Genomic DNA, 15,119 nt, shown 5'->3' with positions numbered 1-15,119 from the left:
ATCCTTACCCCATCATTTCTCAAATTCATTCCAGTTTTCCCACCCATCAGAACGTGGTAGACACTCCATTATATGCTTGATTTTTTTGTTTGTTTTGTTTTGTTTTTAAAGCAGAGGTTGGATGGTTACCTACCAGGGATGGTTGTAATAGTGAATATTTTGCATCACCAAGGGGTTGGACTAGATTATACTTGAGGTCATGTTGAACTCTGTGATTCCCTGATCCATCAAACCCAGATCTGAGAAACCTGAGGCCCTCCAGATGTTGTTTGCTCCCAACTCCCATAATCCCTTCATTGGCCATGCTTGCTGATGGGAGTTGGTCCACCATTATCTGGAGGGGTGCAGACTCACCAGCCCTGATCTAGCCTGCAATCTGATTTATTTTTGCTCCGTAATGTTCAACCAACCATAGATCACCTGCAACCTTTCTGCTCCTTATATGTAGAGCGCCCTCCTGAAACACCCAGGCAATGCCTTCAAACACTTCTTGGAACTCAACTTCTCCCACTCAGTTATCAAGACAAACCCTTAATCCAATGGTGAGAAACTTTAGCCCTCCAGTTTTTGATGGATTCCAGAGCCAATCAGCCCTAGCCAATGGTCAGGAATCATGGGAGGTGCAGTCCAGCAATGATGTATAGGTCCCCTTGTACAATGTCTCATGGTTATATATTCTGTGTGTGTCCTACTCAGGAGGACCATTGAGATCAACAGACTTTGAGTAAAATTTAATTTAACATAATCCTGTATCCCAATATCTTAGCATAACTAAGCCTAAATATGTATAACTAATCTTAATACATTGTTATGATCAGGATTCAATTAATGAGTTCCATCAGCAGAGCAAAGACTTTTGCTCATGGACAGTGCTTTTTTCTATTAAAAATGTTTAGGGGTACTCTCATTTTGACTCAAGAAAATCACCATTTTATAGTTCAAATTGGAAAAATAAATACAGTAAATGGACAAAAGTACAAAGATTCACAAAATGTTTAGGGGTATGCGTACCCCTGCACACACACCCCGAAAAAAGCACTGCTCATGTCTGCTCATGCAACAGAGCTTCCCTCTCCCCCTCTATCTCTCACTCCTCCTAGTAATTGGCTTGGGGGTGGGTGGGAGAACCCCCCCCCCACACACACACACAGTGAATGGGAGAAGGAAAGGGGGGGCTCTTCTATCTAGAAAAAGAAAATGCTTACCCTGATAACCCATCACTTTAGCATGATGTTGGATTCTTCCCATGATCTCAGATAAGAACTTTTGATGTAATTTTGGGGGGAAGGATGGGGGAGGGAGCAGGGAAAGCCTTTGAAAATATTTTGGGGTGGTTGGCTTTGTGATGGATCATTGCTACCCCTTAATACACACACATTCATTTTTTTTGGGGGGGAGGCTTTTAAAACAGATGTCAGAGGAGGTCTTCACAATGGCTGGCATCCCCCATCCTTTCAATGCCCCTCACATAGCTTTTTCTTTGGGGTGGTGGTGGTAAATAGTCCACACCAGAAACCTTGGTTGGCCCCTGAATTGTTTTATGAAACTAGAGTCTGAATAAACCAAAGTTTGCTAAGAAACAATGGTTTGTTCAAAAATGTAAGCTTTTGAACTTTCACTCTCTGAATCTTACTTGGGGATGAGGAGTTGGGGAGCAGGAACATATAAATCTGAGGGGCATTGCAGCTTATACATGATCTAAAACAAGGTTTGTGATGACCTGAACTGGACGTTATCTTCACGCCAGTATCTTGTTGGCAACTTGGAATCTATATTCTAGTTTAGGGGTAACCAACATGCTGTTTTCCAGATGTTGTGGGACTCTAACTCCCATAAATCCCAGCCAGTAGGTTCAATGATCAAGGACAAGCATAGGCAAACTTGGCCCTCCAGATGTTTTGAGACTACAGTTCCCATCATCCCTGACCACTGGTCCTGTTAGCTAGGGATGATGGGAGTTGTAGCTCCAAAACTACAACTTTAGGAGGGCCAAGTTTGCCTATGCCTGATCAAGGAGGATTGAAGCTGTACTACAGCAACATAGCAGATGCTTATAACTATCCCTGAACTGCAGCATTTCAGCTTACAGGAGGAAAACCTATGTTTGAATGCTTTGCTGTAGAATAATCCCCTAACCACAGAAAACTAGAATGTCAGGGACAACAGCAGGCTAGAACTCTTCTCCCTGACATCTAGCTTTGTATGTGCACAGAAGGTTTATATGTAACTATTAACTGAACACATAAAGCTGAATGGTCCATCTGTTTGTTTTATATACTAGACCTCAATTACACCATGCAAAAAAGGTGAATAAAATCTTTTTGTAGGGGGGGGGAACCTCACAAAAAACCTAGTGAAGTTGAATTTAAATCTCAAAACTGCTGTACAAGATTACATGTGCTAAAATTTATCTGCTATCAAAGAGAAGCCTAAATGGCTTCTTTTAGGTTGTATCTCTTCCCCAAATTTCTGTGCTATTTTTTCCCATTCATTTGGGCTGCAGCTACAATGTTTTTGAGAGGGGAGAGAAAGATTGCCTGAAGCAAAAAAAAAAAAGGAGGAGGAAAGAAGCAAAAGCAGAAATGATCTTGGGAGAAATGCTGACAGCTGGAGACTCGTTTTCAGACTTATTTGGAATCACAGGAAAGGGTTCATAGTTGACCAATTTTACATCATATGCTTTCATCATATACCCCTAGAGAAATCTGCAATCACATGATGCCCCATGTCCACATGATGCAGAAGGAAAAGCAATTTGGAATGCAAAACATACCAAAATGTTTATTTCAGCAGAAAGGCCAGGTAGAACGAGCTGACATATTGGGGTCCATAATTGCTCTACTCAAGCCCCAAAGTGGCTCACCAGGTAGGGCAGACCTACTGTGCTATCTCATTGGCATGTAGGCTGCCATTGCTTACCAGGAAGGAGAGGTTGGAGCAGTGTGAACATGCTTGTGGAGCCAATCCAGCGTTCCTTCTTCTGCATTTGCACCGCACCCACCTCTTCTCCTGCCTGGTCAACAGTGACCCACTTGCTAGAAAACAAGTATAGTGAACTCCACCCAGCCCAGCGTGCGCATGAAGCTTTTCCAACTTGACCAAACCATGGTTGGCATTATGTCTGAATAGTCATTTAATAGGAATATCTCTGGTCTTTTGATGAATAGTCCATTCATCAAAAGACCAGAGATATTCCTATTGAGTATAATGCCAAAAGATCTGGAGAAAATAAAGGTAACATTACTTATGTATGGAACAACTGCAGGGAGAGTTCTAATTGCGAGAAATTGGAAGAATAAGGCAACACCAAACATAGTAGACTGGCAAGCCCTAATGATAGAGTACATGCAATTGGCAAAAACAACTGGTAGAATAAAAGGACAAACTAAACAAAAAGTCAAAAAGGAATGGGAAATTTTTGAGGAGTATTTGAGAAAGAATAAATTGAAAGAAACCCCATTGGCAGAAATAGACTGTACCTTGTAAAATTAACTAGTAGATATTATTTGGAAAATTATAATGATTGTTTATAAGTCACTGTGCAGAATATAATGGAAATAATACACAAACCAGCAAGTTTAATTGAAAGTCTGTTCAGAATCTGGTGAAGAAAGGGAGAAGACGAAAAAGTAATAGAACATCTGATCTTTTAGTATTAATCTGTGTTTATTTGTCTGTTTAGGTGAGGTTTTGTAAGGGTGAGAAATCAGGCAGGTATGTATGTATGTATGTATGTATGTATGTATGTATGTATGTATGAATTAGTTGTGAAGGTATGTGAGAATTTGTCAAGTGCGAGTATGGGTGTTGTAATTGTGACAATAATTGTTTCTGTGTAATTTTCTGTTTTAAACAATAAAGATTTGATTTAAAAAGAAAAGAAAAAATAGTCCCTTAGAGTGAAGGGAATACTGGTTCAAAAATTCAAGGTCCAATCAGCTCTAGGGGTTGAGATAATTCTGACATGTACCTGAAACATGACAGCTAGCCTTGCAGTTCTCTTGCTAATACCCACAAGATATTCAGGATCAATATGTCTAACAACTGGCTTAGAACAGCTCACTTCCTGCCTTACAACTCCCTGTCCAGCTCTTTCTCACATTGCCCGTGTCCCAATTATGCATGTTAACAGAGGCAGTTCAAAAGAAATGCTAGATTCAATAAATTCCAATTTAAAGCCCGTAGACATGAAACAGACACCCACTGTGTTCAATGAGTTTGGGATAATGAAACCTAAAGAAAATATGCATGCATTTTAAAAATTGGACAGTGCATATTGGTAAATTTTCGTTTTTTTTTGTTGGGGGGGGATCCTCACATACAGGAAAATACAGAGATGACCACTGGCCATGCTCCAAGGTCTTATCATGTCGTTGATTGCAGACTAATGATTTTGTTAAAACGGAAAACGTTTGTGATTTTTTTTTTAATCCTCATGAAAATACGTCAGCATTTGAGTGTGAACTAATAATGCACACCTTTGTATGCAATTTTCACCAATAAACACATTTTGCCTGAGTGTTTCTTCACAGATATATGCATCATAATGTACACTTTCCCCTAACAATTGTTTATATAAACTATTTGATTGTAAAAAATAAAATAAAAAATTACATCAACGAAATGAAAAAGAAAGAAAAAAAGAGTGTGGATTTCCAAGGACAGCGTATTTCAGTTCATGCATTGTTTCAGAAACTTTGTCCTTTGGTAGGTCTGCATGAGACTGTAAAATGAACTGAATTTATTTTGCATCCCTGTCCTCAGGTGACTTTGCATATTGCAAAGAGCTCAGGAGGATAACAGCCCCATATCCTCAACTTCAACTGTGGGCCTGTGAACCATTTAAATGTAGGCCTGTCAGACCTCACCCCATTGGCTCTGCTCCACAAGGCCTCCTCTCCCCACCCTCCTCTCCCATCAACTGTTACCTGGGCCAGCCATTCCATCAGGCTGCCTCAGTGGGAGAGTTAAGACCCAGGACTCATGTATTCAGCTCTACCAGAGGCTTAGTTCCATTGGCACTTCCTGCCTCTGAACTGTGCCAGGTGGTCATTAGAAGAACAACTGTTTAGATTAACTGGTACACGTGTCTGGATTCTGATTTCCCTCTTCCCTCCCAGTCCCTTTTGCCTTGTGTGGTGAGTGTTTAGATTGTAAGCCTGCAGATAGGGACTGCCTTGCCTTGAATGTACGTAAGTCAACCCGGGAGACCTTTAGGCCGAAGAGTGGCGTACAAATCCTCTAGATGAATAGTAACAAATACTGTCTCACTCTCTCACCAGGGCACAATGAAGTGCAGGTAATTTTCTGCACAGACATTCCTTCACAGAAGGCACCTCCGTTGAGAGGAGCTGGGTTTGTGCAGGTCCGTGACCTCTTCTGCCATCCTCTGCCACATCGTACGTTGCAGTTGGACCACTCTGTCCATGAAGACCAGCCTCCATTCACTGCAACCAGAACACATATAGGGAGGTGGGGGAGTAGGGAAGAGGGGGAAATCACATTAACATTTGAAAAGAACAAACCTTCATTTCATGCCCTTCCATTTTCAAGCTCTCTTTTTTTAAAAAAAAAAAAAGTCCCGCATGTTAAATTCCAAAGCTCAGTTGTAGACACTGCTGCCTAAATAACACTGGGATGCAATTATCTAAAGGATTTGGTGTCAATGTGTGGTCATGTTTGAATGAGGCAGACTTATATGCCAGAAGGTGCTGAGGATGACAGGGAGATGGGGAGGCTGCCACCCTAATTCTCTCCAAACACATTCCATTTAAGGCACAATCAGATTCCTCAAAAGGCAGAAAAAGAAAAAGATGAACAGTGGTTGTCTAGGCATCTTCTATCTGACTTAATAAAATATAATTTTGCAGTTTAAAGAGAACAAAGGCAGTCAAGCACAAAAGAGGCAGGAAACATTCCTTTTCAGTTCAGATTTGATTAACAAGCTCTCCTATAGATAATGAGCTGTTACAGGAACCATAGATGCACAGTTTTATTTTGACTGACCCCTGGCAGGAGGAACTTCCTCTCCCACCAAGGGCCACCTTACTTTGAGGGCAATCTGTCAGGTGCCACATGCCAGTGGTAGGTGGGGCCAGAGCCCAAATTGGTACCCCTCTCTCTTCCTTGTTTTCTGTTAGCTGCCTGGAAAAGGATAGTTAGTATGGCAATGGCCACTGCTAAGTGGAAGAACTTCTGCTTTGCAATCCTTGCCAGGAGGGCTGGGAGAGTCCCCTGTCCGAAACCTTAGAGAGTACCGTATTTTTCCATGTATTGGACGAGGTTTTTTGACACAAAATCATGTCAAAAAACTGGGGTCATCCAATAAACGGATAGTGGCATGGGGGGGGGAGACGCCACTGTGCACAGGGAACGATCTGGGGCCACTGGCTAGTGGCGCACAGCTTCCCCCGATGTCGCAGCACTCCCTGGATTGTTTCCCGTGCGCAGCAGCAGTGGGGGAAGTTGCCCTGCAGCCAACCACCTGGCTGGCTGGAGGGCATCTTCCCTCGAGGGAAACACTCCCTTTCCTGCCCACAGCTTGGGGGGGAGGGGAGGGAGAGGCTCAACAACTTTGGGCCAGCTCCCCTCATTTTCTTAAAATTGAGTCCCGCAAAATAGGGAGGGGGGGGTTCCTTATACACAGGGACATCTAATAGACGGAAAAGCATGGTAATTGCCAGTCAGGGCAGACAAGACTGAGCTACATGGACAGGGGCGTAGCCAGGATGAAAATCAGGGGGGGAAGGGGCGGGGAGCAAGGGGCGGGGCCAAGGGGCGGGGGCGGGGCCACATCGGAGCAGCCCGAAATCGGGCTGCTCCGACTCCCTCCTCCCCCTCCGCGATAGGAAGGGACGAGGGGGAGCCAGGATCAGTCCGAAATCGGGCTGCTCCGACTCCCTCCTCCCCCTCCACGATCGGAAGGGACGAGGGGGAGCCAGGATCAGCCCGAAATCGGGCTGCTCCGACTCCCTCCTCCCCCTCCGCGATAGGAAGGGACGAGGGGGAGCCAGGATCAGCCCGAAATCGGGCTGCTCCGACTCCCTCCTCCCCCTCCACGATCGGAAGGGACGAGGGGGAGCCAGGATCAGCCCGAAATCGGGCTGCTCTGACTCCCTCCTCCCCCTCCGCGATAGGAAGGGACGAGGGGGAGCCAGGATCAACCCGAAATCGGGCTGCTCCGATCCCCTCCTCCCCCTCTGCAATCGCTGGGGCAGGTGGAGGGAAAGCCCCAGAGCCGCGCAAAGCGGTTGCCTGGCTTTCCCTCCGCCCGCCCCACAGCCAGCCGGCTAGAAGGGACGTCTCCCTTCTCCCTTGCTGGCTGTGGGGCGGAGGGAGGGAAAGCCAGCCAAACGCTTTGCGCGGCTCTGGTGCTTTCCCGCCGCCCGCCCCACAGCCAGCCAGGGAGAAGGGAGACGGCACCGGGCGGGCAGTGGGGCAGGCTGGCCAGTGGCCCTGCTTCTAGGGGGGGCAATTGCCCCCTCCTGCCCCCCCTGCCTACGCCCATGTACATGGACCAATGGTCTGCCTGGGTAGACAGTATCTTTTCCATGTGGCAACATCCAGAAGTTGAACCATCTGCTTTGCATGTAGAAATTCAGTCCCCAGCATCTTCAGGTAGGTCTGGGAGAGACTCATGTCTGAAACCCTGGAGTGTCACTGCCGGTCTGACTTGGTACGGTATAAGGCAATTTCCTATGCTCCTCTCTCTGCCACCCTCCCTTTGCAAATGGGGCCCTGGGTAATTCTTTTTTTAGTATTTGCTTATTTGTTAAATTCCTTTCTCATCTTTCCACCAAATGGCCCTCCAAGGTGGCTAACAGCAATAACATATAAATTAAGATCAGTTTCATCTAGGAAAATCCAGAGGAAGGAGATTGAGCAAACAGTTGGCCATCGTTATTAACTTTGGTGTGTCTACTCTGAACATAGCTGCCAAGTTTTCCCTTTTCTCGCGAGGAAGCCTATTCAGCATAAGGGAAAATCCCTTTAAAAAAGGGATAACTTGGCAGCTATGACTCTGAATAGAACTTGCATTGGATGCAACAGAAAGAGTCTTCTGGCACCTTAAAGGTGAACTAATTTACTATTGCATTAGTTTTCATGGACTGCGGTCCACTTCATCAGTAGCATGAAGTGTTATCCTGAATTTTGGGTGTGTATATACACTTGGCAGATTGTTAAGTGAGGTCAAGGGGAAATGTAATGCGGAAAAAGTACAGACAGTGATAATTACATACGGTACTTAACAGTGGTTATTCATAAAATAGTTGCCTGTTACATTGAGAACTGTTTAGGGAATCAGCGCTATTAAGTATGTAATTATCACTGTAGTTTTCTGCATTTCATTTCCCTCTGAACCCACTTTTACCACCACCCCAAAAAAAAAACCCCATGTGGCTATCTGAACACACACCTGGATAAAATGGCTTAAATCTAATGAAGTGGAATATACTCTATAAAAGCTTATGGCATAATAAAATTATTTGTTTTTAACTTGCCACAAAATCCATTTTATTTTTGCTATAAAAAACCCTTAAGAACTTAGGCTGTCCATGGGCCAAGAACGACTTGCCATCTGCTCTCTTTGAACTTAGTTGCCAGTTTGTGGTCAGTGTTGCAGTTGTTTGTGGGTTTTTTTTTTTTAAGACCCCCACACTTCCTTTTTCTTTTCTTTTCTTTCCCTCTCTTATTTCATAGTGAATGCCTTCCTTCAAAAACAACAACAACAAAAAAAACCCCAACCACAACCAAAGACACACAATGACTCAGTACTTGGAATGAAGTAGCTCAGCCCAAAGAAGTTTACTGGACTAGTTGAAAAAGTCTCTGACCTACATCTGAAAATAGTTCCCATACTTTCCTTTTTAAAAAGGTGCTTCAATCAGACATCTAGGGAAAAAGTTAGGAAGCAAACTGTGGCGACAATTTTCTAATGCTTATTGGGCAGATATGGAGACATTGTTATTGCTAAGGATGTTTAGTCATTTAATCACTGTTGCTAAGCAATCAGAAGGAAGCAATGTGAGGCACTTCCTATATATTTCCTGGTAAAGAGATCTGTTCTCTTCCAACAGGAGCAGTGCATTTTAGAACTGTGTGACTGGCATACATTAAACAGGGTAATTCTTTTCTGTTATGGAAACACAATTATGAGGAAAGCTTCATTAGCTGATATTCAGTCTTAAAAAAATGTCTTACTTGTGTAGCCTCTGATTTGCTTTGGAACCCAATATTTCAGAACAACAGCTTGTAACATTCTGAATGCTGATTTATATAAAAAAATTTTTTTTGCAGAGGATAAACTTCTTATGAACTAAAAAGAAATCATCCAGATGAACTCAGACCAAAACAGTTTGTTTTGTAAAAGTATGAACTTTAATAGGAACAGGTTCCTTTTTGGAAAGCATGAACTTGAAATAGAACTAGTTCCTTTCTAATTTACACTTTCTAAGCACTGTAGTGAACATTGTCGCCAAGTCAGTTTGGTAATTAGTTATTTCACATATTCAATTAACACTATGTATTGGAGCTTGCCCGTTTGTAATGGCATTTTAGTGAAAGAGGTGTTAAGTTATCAGGAAAGTGTGCTCCGAAGTGTTCTCGTGAATTTTTGGGACTGCCAATCAAAAAATGGGGTTTCAAAGCTTTCCTTTAATGGCTTTTTAATTGATATTGCTGTTAACTGTTTATTCTATTCACTAATTAAAATGCATATCACAATTTCTTGGTCCAAATTATATTTTTAGACTAGCTAAGGAGGGGTTTTCCACTACTCATTAATCACAGATAAGTCTTTTTGGGGGGGGGATCCAAACTGTGAGGGACAGAAACTATAGACAGCCGCCTCCCATCTTAACCACAAGCTCTTCCCCAAGCACAAGTGGGAGCGGGGAGGGGGGTGTCTCTAGCGAGGAATCAGGAAGTAGGAGCCAGGGCTCGGGCAAGGTAGCCGAGCCAAGGCGCCGCTTGGGAACGGAAGGGGGAAGCAGGGAAGCAGCGGGAAGAAGACCGATCCCAGCGACCCCGGAATTGCGCAGGAAACGTCGTGGGCGGAGATTTATTATCCACAGGCTTCTTTGCTGGAGGAAAACGCGGGAATCTCCATTCGGAGGTTCTGCACCCGACTGACAACATGTACATAGTACTGTTTCAGCACTGTAAATAGACTGCACTGAATAAAAAGATAAAATGCAGAGCTGTGAGGAGTCGTTACTCTAGAGTAGCCACCAGCGCCACTGTGACACAAACATACCAAGCAAACTCGATCCAAGGAGCCCTTTTTCACATGTACAGTGGAAGCACCTTCTAAATCGTGCTTCAGCCTTGTGAAGGAGGAACATACATTCATTTCATGATCAATAGAATAATGAAACAAATGGGAAGGAATTCATTTTAGTTACATTAACAAGCTGAGTTCAGAAGGGGCATCTAAGCATTTCTTCTGATCTTGAATTAATTTACTTTTAGTTTTGTTTTCTTTCTCCTGAATGCCGCAGGCAGGTCAATCAGATTGTCCTATGCTTTTGTTTACTTGTGTTTTTATGAAGAGAAAACACACATACCACACACAAGTAAAAGTGTCAAACAATCTGATAAGTCTTCTTATCTGCACAGAACCCACTAATTATGCCAAGGCCAAGCCCTAGAAATAAATAAAATGGAAATCCTCATGAAATCATTGAGAAAGAGAGAGAGAAGAAGAAGAAGAAAGGGAGGGAGGGAGGCCTTCTACAGGAGTCAATAGGCTCTTCTGCTATAGTCCTTACAAATGCTTGCCTGGCTATTCAGGATGACAGAAAGCATCTCCCTGAAGTAAGACATTATGATTTTGTTATACTAATGACTTGGAAGAAGAGGAGGAGCAGCAGGAGGAGAATCTTCAGTTAGATGAGACTTCCCTTGTTTCAGTCCAAAAAGCTCACCTCTTTCTTTAATTTTGAGAGGCAAGTGGAATAAATCCTGGAACTCCTTACTTCAACTCTGCTGCTTCTGAGAAAGGAGGGATTTCATTCAGTTAACCTCTAGTTACAGGTAGGTAGCCGTGTTGGTCTGACGTAGTCGAAACAAAATAATAAAAATTCCTTCGTGTGCATGCACACTTCTTCAGACACGAAAGCTCATGCCAATGACAAACTTAGTTGGTCCATAGCTGCCAAGTTTTCCCTTTTCTCGCGAGGAAGCCTATTCAGCATAAGGGAAAATCCCTTTAAAAAAGGGATAACTTGGCAGCTATGAGTTGGTCTCTAAGGTGCTACTGGAAGTTAAGCTCTAGGTAGACTTAGTATGAGGAAATCTTGGGACTCCTCAACACAATGGGAAGACTCTGGAGGTCTACATAACTATGGTCTGACATACCATACCACCTGTGATTTCTGCCCATTCTGCAGCATTTACACTACACAAAAGTCAATATTCCCACTCCTTGTTGTAGCCCCTGTGGAAAACAAAACAAAAACAAAAGAGGAAGGAGATACATTGCCACCTTCTGCTGGACTTTGAATCACTTTTGAGTGATTGGTGCCGTTTGCCCAATTCCTGATTATCCACTTTTTATCCAAATAAGAGAGGGGGCAGGGAGAGGGGAAGAGAGGGGGGAGGGAGAATACAAGGTTGTTTTCCCACTGTGTTAGTTTTTTGCTGTTTGAAGACAGAAAATTTTCTGGCTCCCTTGTCTTTTGCTTTTCTGCAAAAAAAGAACAAGCCAAAATTGATGCATAGTTCCTTTAAGGGTGCTTCCAGTCTGGGGTTTTAAGTTGAAAATTGGGTTGTTCTGACACTGTTCACACACTGCAGCTTATAGTCTTATGTTAATACATACAGAACTGATGAATACTTAAGCGGCCAAGAACGGGAGATCAGCAGGATCTCTCTCCCCCCACTCTCTCCTCCCCACTCCCCATGCATCCAAAAACATGTTTGTTGGTGTGTGCAAATCTCACACTTTTAAAATCAATTTAAATATTCATTAAAAACCTTCTTCTGCTTAAACTTAATGAATGCTTTGGTGGTGTTTCCTGCTTAGCAGGGGGTTGGACTGGATGGCCCTTGTGGTCTCTTCCAACTCTATGATTCTATATTATTATTATTATTATTATTATTATTATTATTATTATTATTATTTCTTAATAAAAATGTGTTCTGCTTTTCATTGGAAGATGACAGAGCTGTTTAACTTGTGAACTGTACTGATCAACAGATTAGCATTTCCAAGCTAAGAAGTTATAGCATTTCACACCCACTGACCGTACACCACAACAGTGGCTGACAGGCTTCTTCTCTTGGCAACTATGTTGGCTGCCATACATGTGTAGTTCCCAGAATCGGAGAGGCGCGCTTGGCGGATGATCAGGTTGTGATCTGCTCGGGTGTCAATGTTCTCATCCTGCTCAGCATCAACAGGTTCTTCATTCTTCAGCCATTCCACCTGGAGAGAGAAAACATGAGGGGTGGATTAATGGGATGAATTTACTTTGTTTATATTCCACCTCTCCAGAATTGAAGATGATGGACAACATTAGTCACCTAATGAAATTGATTGGCAGTACAATCAGGGCAGAGAGAGGAAAGCATATTTCCATATCGTATGTTTGTTGTATAAAATTTACTGCTGCAATTTGCAAGGGGGTTAGAGAAATTCATGCACAGCAGTGATCAGGGATCAGTATTGGGCCAAGGCATTTTGCTACCTGAGGCAAAGTGCAAAGATGGCAGCCCTCCATTCCACATACAGAAGCCACCTGGAATGACAGCTGAATCTTACTTCAAAGGTAGCAATGGAATAAGCTAGCGCACTTGAGGGGCAACAAAGTAGTTATGGTGGTACAAGACAGACTACATGGCACACATAGCTCTGCCCTGCAGCATTTGAGGGCTGAGGAGGGCTATCTCCACTGCCTCTTAGCATCTGCTGCATGAGGAAATCATTACACTTTGCCTAATGGTGGGACCGGCCCAATCAGCAATGATGGCTATATGGAACTTCCATGTTCTGAGACACCCTGCCAATGGATATCATTTCAAACAAGTTACAACATTTCACATCCACTGAGGAGGCAACAGCAGGTTAGAGCTGCTACCTTCATGAGCTGCTAGTGGACTTCCTGGAAGAATCTAGTTAGACATTATGGAAAAGAAGATACTATGCAGAATTCATCATGCGAAAGGCTGGACTAGATGAATCCCAAGCCGGAATTAAGATTGCCGGAAGAAATATCAACAACCTCAGATATGCAGATGACACAACCTTGATGGCAGAAAGCGAGGAGGAATTAAAGAACCTTTTAATGAGGGTGAAAGAGGAGAGCGCAAAATATGGTCTGAAGCTCAACATCAAAAAAACCAAGATCATGGCCACTGGTCCCATCACCTCCTGGAAAATAGAAGGGGAAGAAATGGAGGCAGTGAGAGATTTTACCTTCTTGGGCTCCTTGATCACTGCAGATGGTGACAGCAGTCACGAAATTAAAAGACGCCTGCTTCTTGGGAGAAAAGCAATGACAAACCTAGACAGCATCTTAAAAAGCAGAGACATCACCTTGCCGACAAAGGTCCGTATAGTTAAAGCTATGGTTTTCCCAGTAGTGATGTATGGAAGTGAGAGCTGGACCATAAAGAAGGCTGATCGCCGAAGAATTGATGCTTTTGAATTATGGTGCTGGAGGAGACTCTTGAGAGTCCCATGGACTGCAAGAAGATCAAACCTATCCATTCTGAAGGAAATCAGCCCTGAGTGCTCCCTGGAAGGACAGATCGTGAAGCTGAGGCTCCAATACTTTGGCCACCTCATGAGAAGAGAAGAATCCTTGGAAAAGACCCTGATGTTGGGAAAGATTGAGGGCACTAGGAGAAGGGGACGTCAGAGGACAAGATGGTTGGACAGTGTTCTCGAAGCTACGAACATGAGTTTGACCAAACTGCGGGAGGCAGTGCAAGACAGGAGTGCCTGGCGTGCTATGGTCCATGGGGTCACGAAGAGTCGGACACGACTAAACGACTAAACAACAACAATGCTCAATGCACCTTTGATAACATACAGAAGTGCTGTTCTTAAATGAAAGATTAATCCACAACTGTCCTTAAGGGCCTTTTCACACATTGGGTGATATCCAATAAATGTGTCCCATTAGGTCCAGAATTTCTACTTGCACAATGGGGCTTTCCTCCATCACCTGTACATTTCCCCAATCTGTTCCAGCAGGTTGGGAAAACCCCTAGAACATATTTAGGGGGTTCACAGGATAAGTAAAGTGGGAATGCCTTGTTGCAAAATCCTGGAACTGACAGGATCATTATTTGGTGATATTTGAGTTCTAACCGCTGCATTTTTTGCATGTATGTGAATACACTTTTTATTTCAGAATTTATCTAAAATTGTGAAACATGAATGTTACCGATAGACTGCAACAAGAAAATCAGACATATACAAACATACATAAGTAGAAACGAACTGAGTAATCAAAGGTGGACAAAAATGAGAGGATGGATATCCACATTAAACAAATTTAGTCAAAATCTAGAGGATTGATATTAACCAATTAATATTCTACCCTCATTCGGCAATGATGCTCACTTTCTCTCAACTACTTCACATATTTATTATTAGGATAAGCTGTGTTGGCAGTCCCAAGATCCTTGAAGGAAGAGTATGATAAACATTAAAAAGAAACTGGTACCATAGGATTTCTTGAGTCACAAAACAACCAATGGCCTGCTGAATGATGAAGATCACAAGCAAATGTGGGATATCTACAGAACAAGAGAAGCAAACCCTTCATATGTTCCTTCCTTCCTAATAAAACTGAAACAATAGGCTGATATGGCCATAATGCCAAACCAGTCTTCAGGCTTGCATATTCGCCCCACCTCATCCAGCTTGACTGCAAGGAATCTGACAGTTTTTGCATCCTTTTCTGATTAACCACAGCTTGCCATCTCACCCCAAAGCAGTCAAACTGTGATTGATCTTAACTACTGCTAGTGGAAGCAAGCCAAGTTCAAATGAGGGTTCATGAAGCCGGCTTGTTTCAAGCGTTCATAGTAAAGATTAACTGCAGTTTATAGTTGAAATGGCATGCCAAACACAACCTATACTGTAGGCAGAAGCTTCTGGTTGCCTC

The 15,119-nt window shown here is 43.2% G+C and overlaps 1 protein-coding gene across 2 annotated transcripts in view; it reads right to left on the bottom strand.

Annotated features, from left to right (window-relative positions):
• UNC5D (unc-5 netrin receptor D) overlaps nt 1–15,119 on the bottom strand; it is a 401,974-nt gene that overhangs the window by 108,434 nt on the left and 278,421 nt on the right. For both annotated transcript variants that reach the window (XM_060268544.1, XM_035140077.2), the window contains exons 5-6: nt 12,247–12,427; nt 5,280–5,447 (exon numbers count right to left, since the gene is read on the bottom strand). In XM_060268544.1, coding sequence (XP_060124527.1) covers nt 5,280–5,447; nt 12,247–12,427 — 349 coding nt within the window. The remainder of the gene's footprint in view (nt 1–5,279; nt 5,448–12,246; nt 12,428–15,119) is intronic.

This window comes from Zootoca vivipara, chromosome 15, assembly GCF_963506605.1.
Source record: "Zootoca vivipara chromosome 15, rZooViv1.1, whole genome shotgun sequence".
Lineage (NCBI taxonomy): Eukaryota > Metazoa > Chordata > Lepidosauria > Squamata > Lacertidae > Zootoca > Zootoca vivipara.
The sequence above is the reverse complement of the archived record's forward strand: the minus strand, read 5'-3'. Positions and strand labels throughout refer to the sequence as shown.